The sequence below is a fragment of the Calypte anna genome, chromosome 7 (genome assembly GCF_003957555.1).
Source record: "Calypte anna isolate BGI_N300 chromosome 7, bCalAnn1_v1.p, whole genome shotgun sequence".
Taxonomy (NCBI): Eukaryota; Metazoa; Chordata; class Aves; order Apodiformes; family Trochilidae; genus Calypte; species Calypte anna.
The window spans coordinates 9,378,023-9,391,359 of record NC_044253.1 but is presented as its reverse complement, the minus strand read 5'-3'; the positions used below and the strand labels follow the sequence as shown (position 1 = coordinate 9,391,359).

At 46.8% G+C, this 13,337-nt stretch overlaps 1 protein-coding gene across 1 annotated transcript; it reads right to left on the bottom strand.

The window, feature by feature from the left end:
• Positions 1-1,320: 1,320 nt before the first annotated feature.
• Positions 1,321-5,258, bottom strand: TMEM37 (transmembrane protein 37). Its single transcript, XM_030454682.1, has 2 exons — positions 5,141-5,258; positions 1,321-4,221 (listed from the first exon to the last, which is right to left on the bottom strand). Exons 1-2 carry the CDS (start codon positions 5,159-5,161, stop codon positions 3,649-3,651), a joined length of 594 nt encoding a protein of 197 aa, XP_030310542.1. The 5' UTR covers positions 5,162-5,258; the 3' UTR covers positions 1,321-3,648.
• Between the last annotated feature and the right edge of the window lie 8,079 nt (positions 5,259-13,337).

Below are 13,337 nucleotides of genomic sequence, written 5' to 3'. Positions count from 1 at the left end.
CTAAGGCTGAATTTAGGAGGAAGTGATTAATGGATTTTCCCTCCCAACACAGCAACAAGGAAGTTCCCAGCAAAACTGTTGGAATCAAGAAGCAATATTGTCATGCAGTGAATAATTACACTGTGCAAGGACCTCACTGGGCATCAGGGGACCTGAAATGAACTGTGTCAGATGGGAGGGTGCCAATTCACAGGGGTTGGATCCACTCTAAGGTGAGAGGCCACAGGAACCCAGCCAACATCCCTTCCAGGACACCCCCTGGAGCAGACCTTTCTTTCACCCTGAAAGGAGATCCTTCTTCCATGGGCATGAGGAGTTTAAAAGGGCTATTACCTGTTTACCATAGGCCTCAGCAGAGTAAAAGAGAAGGCAAGTGAGGACAGATATGTTCTTGTAATTACCTTCTCCTGACTCACAAAAGCAAGCAAAGTTCAACCCCTGAACCACATGTCCCTCCAAAACCAGGTAATGAAGATACTGTAGAGTAAAAATCAAAATGCCAGTAACAGTCCAGGATACCTCCTTGGCTAGCATGCCCTGTACTGTTATTTCCTTATTCTTATCCACAAGCAATGGTTTGTGCTCAAGTTTCTAATTAAAGTTAGTAACCAAGCAAGCCTAAACAGCTCATTAACAAGGTGACATTCATTTCCCTGCTTTTAAGAGATATTAAACCATCTGAGACAGGCCAGTGACCTCTCCTATCAGAAAAACACCAGGTGCTAATTAACTTGCTGGAGCTTACATAAACTAATTCAGAGGTGAAGCTGGGAATCTGTTTTCCTGACATCTAACTAAACCTTTATGGACAGTGAGCTTAGAGAAAGAAACCTTTATAAACACATTTGCACTCAGACACTACTTCTGCAGGCCAGATAAGGGAAGCTGGGAAAAGAGCAAGGATGGTTCAGACATGGGGTGCGGTGTGGGAAAGGGAGGTGAAGGACACAGGAAAGAGCTCTTTAGCTGGTAAACAGAGCATATGCAAGAGCAGGAAATCATTAAGACCCTACAAGGTTATCTCCAATTCCCACGAAGCAGCACAGCTGACTGCTCCTCTTGTTTTGCAGTCAAGAAGCTGCGCTGGCTGCTGGGGTTGGTGTGGAGACATTGGAGAGGAAAAGGAGAGGGGAGTGTGCAGCAGCTACGTGGCCTCAGCTCCCTTGGTTGGAGGTTGGCAAAGCACCAAGTAGTCATTTCTTCTTTGGTCTAGCAGGGTAAACACACTGAATTGGTGCCTGGGAGATTACATAGACCACACTCATCCCCTTAAGCCTGCACCCCAATAGCTGAATACAAAAAGTGAGAATTACAGATACCTCATTTCAAAGAAATTTATTTAACAAACCAACCTTGTTTTGTAGTATTTATCCATCAAAACACACCTTCTCCCAGCATTAATAAGTCAAGCAGTACAATACAAAGGCATTTGGAAAAGCTACTACATGTTCCCTAGAGTATTCCCTACCCCCAACAAAAGGCCTCCAGCAAGAAGAGGCCATCCCAAAACCATTCGCAATTGCACCAGGCCTTGGATGAACTGAATGGCCACTCATCCACTGCCTCCTTCTAACCTGAAGGCACCACCCTGGGATTCAGCCTGGCTATAGCAGCCCTCCCCAGGAAAGGGGCCGGGGGGCACAGCCTCCCACTAGCACAGAGTCCATCCAGAATTGATTTCCAGCTTGGGATATCACCAAGAAGGCACTCTGAAGTTACATCCATGTTTCTAGACAAGCCATGGACACGTTTAGAGATGCAGGGGAACTGTTCTGCCAGGCACGGGCACCACAAGTGATTATTGGTTCCTTAAGGCACTAAACACCTGGTAACACCAAAGTGAAACAGTTGGGCACTGGACATTGCAGACTCTGGGGTAAGAGTTCTGCTGAAGCCAACAGCACTGCTCACACAGATCTGCAAGTTCAGCCCACCAGCACGTCTTCAGCTGTGCAGTTCAGCTGGTCAGAAGCACTTTCCCAAAGACAGACACAGTCACAGTGCAGTTTTCCAGAGGCAGCTTTGTAATCACCAAGGTGTTTACTCGTGGCTCACCTACACAGCCTTCTCCACATCTGTGATTTGATGGTTTTGTTTCAGGTGAAGAAGTGTGTCAAACTGGCTGCACAGGAAATTAAAACCTTGCTCAACAGCTATCAGACAAACTACAGAGATGAAACATGTAAAAACATTTGTTCTAAAACAAAAATACAAGCAGTTCAACCAGCGGGTACAAAACAAACATTAAACCAGAAACCCTGAAATACTCTTGAACACATTTTTATCTGTGGACAACAGAGTGCAGTATGTTGGACAGTTCTGACATGCAGGGCAACCAGCCTCTGACATCTCTCCTTTTTCATCAGACACTCTGGAGAACCTCAAAGCTGAAGCAGTTTTAGAGATCTTGACTCAGTCATTGGCAGGAGGAAGACCAACTTTAATATAACTTTGGCCATGTCCCTTTGTAGTTCAACCTGCTGTGACAGATTAGAGCTGCCCTCTTTGGTTCCTTCTTAGGCAATCATGATCTGCTTCTCCTCCCAGGACTAGTAGAATTAGAAGATGAAAAGGATTTGGTCTGGTCAGGATAATGTAGAGATTTCTATTCCTATAAGAAATGCTATAGGATCAGGATGAGCTACAGGATGAGATTTCCCATTGCCCCAGTGAGAAACTCTGACAACCAAAACACACCCCAGAAGGTGTGGTGGTCATCCCAGCATGGTCTGCCCAGCCATAACACCTTCCTGTGTGAGCCCCTGCTCACTTGTCCCAAAAGGACAATACAGAAACCAGGCAGAGCAGTGCCCCATCACAGAGAGCTTCACAAGAGCTGTGAGGGAGCTGGTTTGGTTGAGTGATTGGCACATGTCCCACAGGGATGGCAGAGGAGTGGTGACCTCAGGGAGAGGCTGCAAAGGCAGGAACATGCACTGCTGCCTGAGGAAGGCATCATAACACTTCCCCGTACACCTGCATCACCCAACCCCTGTCCTTGGCACCAAGACAACTTTATCTCCCTGCACCTCTATCAGAGGTCCCAGAAAAACTCAGAGAGGAAAGGATAGGTACAGGGAATGTGATGACAGGAAACAAAAACAGGTGACCAGATCAATATCTGTGTGCTTTCTCTTTCCAAAGAGAAATGGAGGAATGAGATCCAATGAAGATTTTCAATACTTCACACCAGTGAGCATGGCCAGGCACTAATCAGCTGTGCCTGAGACAGGACAAAGCCATGAGGCATACTGAACTTGTGGCACTCTTCAAAGGCTCCAGAGTGCAGGGGAAAGCCCAGCAGCACCCAACTCACAGCAGTAGAGGCTTTGTGAAGACCTCAAAACTGAGCCCATGTGCAGGTCACAGTCTGATGCCAGTCTGCACATCACTTTTCTTTAATCTATTCCTCCACAAAAACGCATTTCAGCAACAGCCAGACTGATCTCTGCTCTGCTCATGTTGCACAGCTCTCCATGATGACCAGTGGGTGGGTACGTCTTCTACAGGCACCAAGACTGACTCATGCTTCCCCTCCTTGCACACAATTTAAGACACGTTGTCCTTTTCAAACTTCATTAGACTCCCTTTCTTTCCAGTCTAATTGGCAAAGCTGATTACACAAAGGCAGAGGTACACCCTTTGCACCTAGATTTTGCCTACCCCGTTCCTGGGGTGTGTGAGGCTGTTGATGTGAAGTCCACTGATCCCATTAAGGAAGAAGAGAAAGGCAGCAATGAACTCACACCAGTATGCCAGTGTGAAGCCCGTGAAGGTAAGGTGATCCTTCATGAGGATGGAGAAGCTCAGAACCCCAGTGGCTGACAGCAGAAAGGAGACAAGGATGAGAACCGAGCCCATTGACCACTTCCGCCTGGCGTTGGCATCCTCACAGACCTGGGACACCATCAGCAGCTCCAGGCCAAATATAGCAACCACAACAGCAAAGGAAACCATGCTTCTTATGGGAATCACTGCCACGCTCAGCCCTTCCACCTTGGCCAGGCTGAGGTCAGTGACACATTTCAGGACACTGCCATTGGTAATGGTGCAGAAGTGCCACAGTCCGAAGAGCTGACCCCTTGCAAAGAGCCAGCGGCCATCACAGACAGAGATGGATGACAAGACCACTGCTATGGCCACACACAGGATGATCAGGCTCCGGATGAGTGTCTCAAAGAAGGATTTCTGCAGTCTCCGATGTGCCAGCAGCCTCGGCACCTTAAAGGATAGGGAAGGGAGAAGAACACCTGAGTCAACAGGTCAGCTTTAAGTTTAAATGAAAGCAAAGGGACAATGCTCCTGGACTTCAACATCTGCAGTAATTTGCTTGTGCACATCAACCCCCTTTCAGATGGGACGGCAGTACAGTTACAGGCTGTACCCTGGAGAAAGGAAGGGTGGGTGAAGCTCTCTCGGTCCCCTGGCTGCACGAACAATACTCCCACGTCAAGGCCTGGGTTCGGGATGACAAAGGCTCCGGGCTGAGCAGGAACCCTGCCCCAGGGCCCCCGAAGCACAGCCTCCCGATCGGGCAGAGCCGGAGGAACCCTGGGAGGATGGAGGATACCGCCAGGGATGGGGGAGGCGGCTGGGACGTGTGTGAGTGAGAAGGGGGGCACCCAGTTACCAGCACCGCCCCCTTCCTCCCACAGCCAGCAGCGCTCTCCTCTTGCCGGCACTGGTCCGGACCCCGTTCCTCGATCAGCCCGGAGACAGCACGGCTCCACTCCCCTGGGGCTGGAAGGGGTGGGCTATAGCCACCTCCTCACCCAAACTCTTGGAGGACGCGAAATTTAATTAAAAGCCAAGCACCCTGCAGCCCCTCTTCCCAGGTGGTGTTGTTCAGAGGGCCAGGTGGGGCAGGGAGAGGGGCTGCTGCCGGGCTGGAGGGGAGTGGGGAGCCGGGGATCTGCTGTCTATCAGGGAAGGAAAGGGGGGGATCCGGCTGGCTGCGCCCCGCGGGGCCGGGCCGAGCCGACGCCGGCCGTGCCGGGACAAGCCGAATCATCATCATCATCATCATCATCATCATCAGCAGCAGCAGCAGCAGCAGCAGCAGCAGCAGCAGCAGCAGCAGCAGCTGCCCCGGTGCCCAGAGCCCCCCGCGGCCCCCCGACGGGAGCAGGCGGCCACGTACCTGCGCCCCGATGGCGGTCATGCTGTCGGCAGCGCAGAAAGACACGGGCGGGCTCCGGCCGCGGGTTTTTATCTCCCCAGAGGGCGGCGGGCACCGCTCCCGCCCCGCCCGCGGCGCCTCCGGGCCCCCCCACCGCTGAGTCAGCACCGGCGGGCGGAGCGGGGCCGGGACCGATCCCCACAGCTCCCCCGGCCAGGCATAGCGGGGACGGGCAGCGCTGCCCTGCCCTGAGGCACGGGCTTGGGACGTACCCGTCCGAGACCACGACCGCCCCGGGGAGAAGGCGGCTCCTCCCGCCGCGCTTCAGCTTCACCCCTCCCTCCCCGTGTGCCTGCTTGAGCTGCTGGAGGGGGGCTGGAGGTCTGTGTCTCCAGGCAGTGGTTTTGTCCCTGCTGGGACGAGGAACGAGCCCGCGACCTGCTCGCCCACCCCCGGGGTCCGCAGCCCTTCGCGGGGTGGGTATGGCACTGAGTGCTGCCGAGGAACCTCGCTGCTCCGCTCCGGGACCGGCTCCCGGGGCTGCCCGGCTGTGCTCAGGCACAGAACACAGCAACACCCATCTCCTGCCCAGCCCTGCCGCTCCGGGCATTCCCCAAGCCTCTCCAGCCCCCATCTCCTCCCTGCCCGCTGCAGCCTCCCCCCCGGGCACTCTTATCTCCTACCAGCGTACTTAGCCTTATGGCTCTACCTGTACTGTCAGCAAAAAAAATCTCTGCTCATAAAGTTTTATGCCCTTGCTCTTTTTTCGCACTCATGTTTTGCCATCTTCTCGAGAATTACTGATTGTCTTAACTTTTTTTTTTTTTTTTTTTTTTTTTGTCTGAAATAGCTTTTAAAAACAAAAAGCCCAAGAAAGTTGGGTTTTGCTGTGCCGTCAAAACCTCTTGTTTTACTGCCAAATTGTGATTTTGGATTCCAGCGGAGAGGTCTGCAGTGACTCCACGGGCTCCTCAGGTCGTGGTTCCTGGGCCTCCCTCCTACGTTGTCAGGGTCAGAATTTGACCATTCCCTTTATAGCCGGGGGGAGATGGAAGGATCTGCTTCTCCAACACGAGGGGGTGGAAGTTATCAAAACTTTACCCTTCATAACAGCTTCCATTTCTGAACAAATCAGCTGTCCGTACAGATTGTCTCATTATTTTTATCTCTTGTTACAAGAGTTTTACGAGGGATTTCTGTTTCCTTTAAGAATACACATATATCTGTATCTGCTGTGATTTGGCTGGGGGTGTTTTCTGGAACACTATTTCTAGTAAGGGTGTGTGTTCTGAACAATGCGTTTCATTTTCATCACACTTTATTGATGATTCTGACCTTTTTCTTTCTCACTTTCTGCAGAATCTTTTGTTCAACTGTTTCTCTTAAAAGTTGTATACATTAATAGATCAGATTTCTTTCAAAGACTGAACTGGGACTTTCTGCTTTTGCAACATGGCAAATTTTTTTGCAAGATCTGTTGTTAAAACTCCATTTGTGGTCTGCAACATTTTTTGTTTCCTGAACATGTTATCCAAGCTAGTAGACATGTTGCTTGCCACATCTCCTTGCATTTCAGGCTCATCAGCCTGTGGAATAGCTGCATGAACATCCTGGGCTATATATATTCCACAGGTTAAACAGCAGTTCTGTGTCCCAGTGTTCAGGCTGATCATATGCATTTGCTCTTACACCCTTCTAACTTCCAACAGTAACAATATTAATGTATTTTTGGCTCAAAAAGCACAAGCAGGTTGTCTCATTTGCTGCAAGAACTGAACAAACACTGACTGCAAAGTGCTAAGCAAATGCAGGCTGGGGCCAGACAAAATACACCAATGCTTATCTGGCAAAAACCTCACATGACTTACACTTTCTGTTCTGCAAAGCATTAGGCAATTTGGCTCCCAATTAGCAAAATTATTAAGCTGTCTTTAAAATACATGAGTCATCCTCATGAATTCAGCAATTAGAAAAAATAATTTCTAATTGAGGTGTGTCCTTCCAAACAAGATAATATTTTTCTGTAGAAACCCATGGTAAGACACACATGAGTATGCATAAATGGAGAATAAGGAACTTAAAGAAGTTACTTTTGAAACTGAAACTGCCCCCCCGTCATAGTTGGAACTATTAGTTATCTAATACAGCTATCTGCCAAGCTGGTTCATTGTGGAAAAGGGTGGTTTGGGGGTGGTGCTTTTGCTGCAAACACAAAATTGACTTGGTATTTTGTATTTAATTTAGTTTTACCAAATATAAAACATAACCCAGAACTCAACTTGCCCTGTAATTAATGCCAGAATTGATCTGATACTTTCAGATTTACTCTACAGTGAAGTTACAGAGAAGAGGGTGATCATAACACTTGTGCTAATAAAACAGTTACTAACAGTTTATGAGCACTTTCTTTGTGCTGTTGCTTGGCTGAAGGAACCTTCTCACAAAGATGTCTGGATGGATGAAGTCTGCTAGAAATGTGCACCTTTTTCAAGGGGAAATATTAGTTGATCTTCACTGTCTCAAAACAAGCCAAATATATCCTCTGTCTTTTCAAGATAAAGTAACAGAATTGATTGAAGAAAAGATAATAGTGGAAAAATGCCTCAAAAACATTATTTTTGAAAATTGTATGTGAAAACTGTTTTACAATAAAAAGAGTTCAGCACTTTTAAAGGATTTTTTTTTTCCTGGAAAACACATTACCTACATAACAGTAAATGAGTGTTACAGTGCTTCAGATGTATTTTTGGTTCAGCTGTGTTAATGCAGAGTTCCTGGTATATTGCCAATTTCATTATTTTGTTTAGAAAGTCCCTTTTCTCTATTGTTTAAGCGGGCATTTCACATCCTATCCCTGGAGAGAAAGTTTTCAGGGAAATGTGTTTGTAAATAATGGAAATTACCAGAGACTGTTGTAAAACATTGAAATAGTTTCATCTGGTTCATTTAAAGCCATGAGAGATTTAGCACTGAAGAATGTGTTCCAGCTTTTCTCCTGCAGAAGCCTGGAGGTTCAGGACTAAAGTCAAAGAGTCACCAGGACTTAGGGAACCAGTTCTGCAATGAAGTATTTTGCTTCAAGATAATGCAGAACACAAGTGACCCAGTCACCACCAGTACATGTTCATCTAATCTCCAGGCTGGTTACTTCTGTAAATGTATTTGTCTATTGAATACAATTCTGATTAAGTCTAATTCTTGGCACAGCAATGGGTCTGGCCAGGCATTTGTAGTCTCACGTTTGTCAGGTCCCTATTTCAAGGTGTCTTTCCAGACAGAAGTTGATCTGATTTTTGAGATGAATAGAAATTTAGTGTCTTGCAGAATGAGACTTTGGGAGATGCCCAAGGCCTATGTGAGTGGCAGAATGGTTTTATTTGTACCTTTCCCAAAAAGCAAGCACATAGAAGATGATATGAAGATGAAGGAAGAGACTGTCTCACATCATTGTTACTATACACTTTTTTTTTTTTTTTTTTGGCAGTAGATTTAAAATCAAAGTTGAAGAAGCTGCATTCAGCTTGGGCTGTGGTCAGCCTAGCTGGGCTGAAATAGAGCTTATGGAATGGGGCAAAGAGTCAGCAAGTTGCTGGCAAGCTGCTCAAGACCAAGCAGCTTCTGGGAACACAGAAACACAGGCAGCTTCATCCTCAGTGAGTGACCCACTCCCCAGGCAGTCTGTGTGACATAAGGGGGGTGTGGGCTGCACCAGGGCTGGCACAGCTAAGACCAGCCCCTTGTCAAAACCACTTTAGCTCAGGATTTTCCTCCCCTCACTGCAGGGTGCTGCAGCTGAGCACACAGCCCCAGCCTAGCACATAAGAGATGCAGCTAAGTGCCTAAAGAGGAGACAGATCCTGGGCCAGATGGTTTTGCTTTGCCTCCTGCCTGGACCTCTCTGGTGCCAGTGGAAGGCAGACTGCAGATGCAGCCACCGTGTGTTCCTGCAGTCCCAGGCTCTCCCACACACCTTTGGGACTGACCTGGGCTGGTGGACATGGCAATACACACTGCTGAGGTCCAGGATCCTCAAACAGTACCTGTTCAGGCACTCATAGCTGGGTCAGAAACATGCTGGTGAAATGCCAGTTCATTACAGTGACTTTATCCCCCCACCCTAACTCCATGAATAAAGAAAGACTTTAAACAGAAGGACAGGCTGAAAGGGATAACTTTGGTATCCTGGCAAGAATTGTTTGGTTTGTTTTGGTTTTTTCACTTCTCATCAGTTTCTGGACCTACCTCAGCATCACATTGCAGAGGGCCAACGCTGGGTGCTCAATCATTCTGCTCGGGATTCAGCCCTTTTCAGAGACCTCTGGCAATACAGTGGCTTAGGACATACCTCAAGCTGATTCCATACATCCATTGTGACAAACTGATGTGACAAACATTAGCCCTTTTAGGATTACTAGAAAAATTTGGGTCAATATGTCAGTACAGAACAAGATGAAGGATAATCGAGGTCCTGGAGCAGGTCCAAAGGAGGGCAACCAGGCTGGTGAAGGGACTCGAGCACAGACCCTATGAGGAGAGGCTCAGAGAGCTGGGGCTGTTCAGCCTGGAGAAGAGGAGGCTCAGGGGAGACCTCATCGCTGTCTACAACTACCTGAAAGGAGGTTGTAACTGGGTGGACATTGGTCTCTTTTGCCAGACAACTTTCAACAAGACAAGAGGGCATGGTCTTAAGTTGTGCCAGGGGAAATTTAGGTTAGATATTAGAAAGAATTTCTTTACGGAGAGAGTGATCCGGCATTGGAATGGGCTGCCCAGGGAAGTAGTGGATTCTCCATCCCTGGAGATATTTAAAAAGAGACTGGATGTGGCACTCAGTGCCATGGTCTAGCAACCGCAACAGTGGTAAAAGGGTTGGACTCGATGATCTCTGAGGTCCCTTCCAACCCAGCCAATTCTATGATTCTATGATAATCATATGATTCAGTTTCTTAGCTGTAATAGATGAGTCTTCTCTCAATAAAAACTCATATCAATGTGGCTAAACTCTCAGTTTTTAAAGTACAAGTAGTTTAAGATGGTGACCTCACCTTTCAGATTCAGAACTTATTAAAAAAAAGCAGTGTTTGTCAGGAGATGGCATATCATTATCTCAGCCTTTTGGGCAACAGCACAAGCCACTGTCTTTTTAAACTTTGGTGGAAAAAAATGAGGTGTCTCTCTGGCTGTGTTACACAAGTAAAGCCACTTTCCTCCTCTCCAGAGTGTGGAATAACCTGTCCAAGGCAATCTGGGCTTGCAAAAAGAACAAGCACCTGGCTTAGAACCAACTGGGCAGCAAGATCATGTATCGTGGTGTGCCAGGGATTTGGGTTCTTTTATATAAACAGTAAGAGCTGATCATTGCAGGGCAGTACTTGGAGCTCAAGTAACCCTTGCTAAGGTAAGGGCTAGAGGAGACTTGATGGGCCACCAATTCCACTTCCAGCCAGTTTTTGATATGGCCTCTTAAACTTAAAAAGCTCCAGGAATTTTGGCCAGCTGGTCCTCCCCAGGCCCATGCTCATTAATGAAACTTTATTTTTTAAATTACTTCTCCATTACTCACTTTAAAGTACAGGAAATCTTCCAAATACGAGAGGCAAGACACATTCAATGATTTTGAAAACACCTCTGTACATCTTTAGGTACTCGAGATAACAAAGACTTGGATAGCTCAAAAACCACAGCAGATGGTGGGATGGTTGCAAAAGGACAACTTGGAAGACTGCATAACCCTTTTTGGGCAGCAGCTGTGGTATTCAGAAACCTGTCCAAGCCAAAATGCATTTTCTGTCTCCCCTGATTTACATCAATCCCACAAGACAGTTCAGATGCTCAGTCACCCCAAAGTCACATTGCCCAACGTTGTTTGCTCTGAACACTCAGGGGGCAGAGCAAATATTTTGAACAACAGGGATTATAGTTGCCACTTATTTTTAGCACTATCATCAGGGTCAAGTAAATTCAAAGGTTAAAATACTTCCCTTGTGAAACAAGATCATTCCAGCTGAGGACTGAAGAATTGTGGCAGAAACAGTTGCACACTGCTTCAGAGTGCTTTTTAATCTTACCTTTGCAGGGTTGAAAAATCTGTTACGAGCTTCAGCAGCACTGTGAAATCTGCATTAGGGGCATTGAGCCTGCACATGTTTGTTAAAAGCAAGCAAAACTCGCAAGAAATAAACCCAAAGAAAGCAACCCCATTCCAGCTTATCTCTAATTGCACTGGATGCCAATCAATTAGTTTCTCTGTGCAAGAACTAATAGCAGAAGGGCGATGGAAGGAACACTGTCTTATCACACACACAAGTTAACATTTATTGTTGCCATAACCAAAGTTCAGATTCCATCCTGCACGCTCTGCAAACTCAGCACAGCAGCCGAGTGCACATGTGCCAGCTGCCCTCTGACCTCCTGCATGTTGGGCTTCTTTCAGCACACATCTTTTCCCCTTCACAAGCACAGGGAGGCTCAGGATGTGCTGGTCTCTCTTTGATCTAATACAGAGGAAATAGCAGGAACTCCCTGAAGGGGTGTCAGAACAATCCCTTGTTTTGCAGCACTGACCAGCTATCAGGAGCAGGTGTTCTTCCATCAAGAGTATCCTACTGCAGACAGACTGATGGTTCTGAAGTTTTATTTTGGTTCAAGGCTCTTTAGTTCTGTTTTAAAACTCAAGGCTGTATAGTTGGTTGTCTATTTTTACTACTTGGCTAGTAGAATAAAAGCAATTACCTCTATCTACAAATCTGTTTGCAGATGCCCTTAGCATCACTATTGCCAGTGGTATTTATGCAGCCCAGGAATCTTCTACTCCACACCAGCAAGCACTATGCTGTCAGTAAGTCAGCAACAACCCCCTGTTTTTAAAGGCAGTCACCCTGCTGTACACTACCAGCCCTCCAAAACTCAGCTCAGCCTTTGTCAACACTCCCCAGGCAGTGGCAGTGCCCACAGCTAACAGCTGGGTAGGCAACTTTGGTGTTGCTGCTTCTCCTCACCAACACTGAGCACAGACATCAGTACCTTTGTGCCTGCCTTGGTGCCTTCTGCACAGTCTCTTGCTGCATGGTTTTTACTGCCACAACTTTAACTTTTAAGCTTACTCCTGAGATACACAGGTGACTGAAAAAAAGGGCAGCTTCATTGCCAAAGGGCAAGCTAAATAGTAAGGCTGCTGATTTTACTTTCCTAAAGAAAGCAAAGGTGGGAGCAAAGGTGTTAACATGGTAAAAATAAATTACTCAAATAAAGACATCCAAGGTAGAGCTCTCAGTCACAGCAGTATTTGTACAAGGCAATGTATAAAAGCCTGGCCAAGACCAAGCACTCCCTGGGACACTTGCTGTGTGTAGAGCCATGCTCTCCCCATGCCAGACAGGTATGAGAAAGGAGAGCAGCACTGTAACAATTAGTTAAGTCTCACAGGGAAATAAAGCTGAATGAGGACTAGGATATAGAACTTGCTACTCCCAGCCCACTATTTAGACAGAATCCAATCCCACTGCTTTAGCAGACAAAAATTCTGACCACACCTATTTTGACAAAAAGTGCCTTGGTGAAGCATGTGTGCTCATGGTACATCAGTTTCCAGCAAATGTGAGCCAAAGAGCTACATTCTGCTATGGGATGGCAGAATCCTCCAAGGATAACCAGTTTCACAAAACACAGCTGTGAAGATGGAGATGGCTGTGGAATTTAGAGCTGGCAAAGAGCTAAACACATCTCATGCTGAACTCTGAAGCTCTTATCCCTCTGTAATTAACACAACCTCAAATAACTAACAAGAAGATACAAGAGGGGGTAAAAAACCCCAAATGCTTACATCACTTACACAGAAGGACAAGAATAAACAACCCTTTTCCTTATGAGAACAGGGAACAAACCCTTCTCTACTCTAATACATGGTAAAGGGTGAGCAAGTAGCTCCAGGAACATTTCCCATCAAAAATAAAAGGGTGAAGCTTTAACTTCTGCAAGCACATGAGGTAAAATTATCTCCACCTCTTATGAGTGACATAAGAAAACACAAGTTAGATGCCACAGCAAAGCCTGTGTAACTTCCTATAGAACTACATACTTACCTAGGCAGACAACGTAATGGGAGGTTTTATCTTTAATTATTTCTGTAAATCAGTTGCTATGTGAAGACTGTTTATTTGAAGCCTTCACCTGTTCAGATGCTAACCAGCACAGCAGGAATTAGAACACCTTCAAGTAT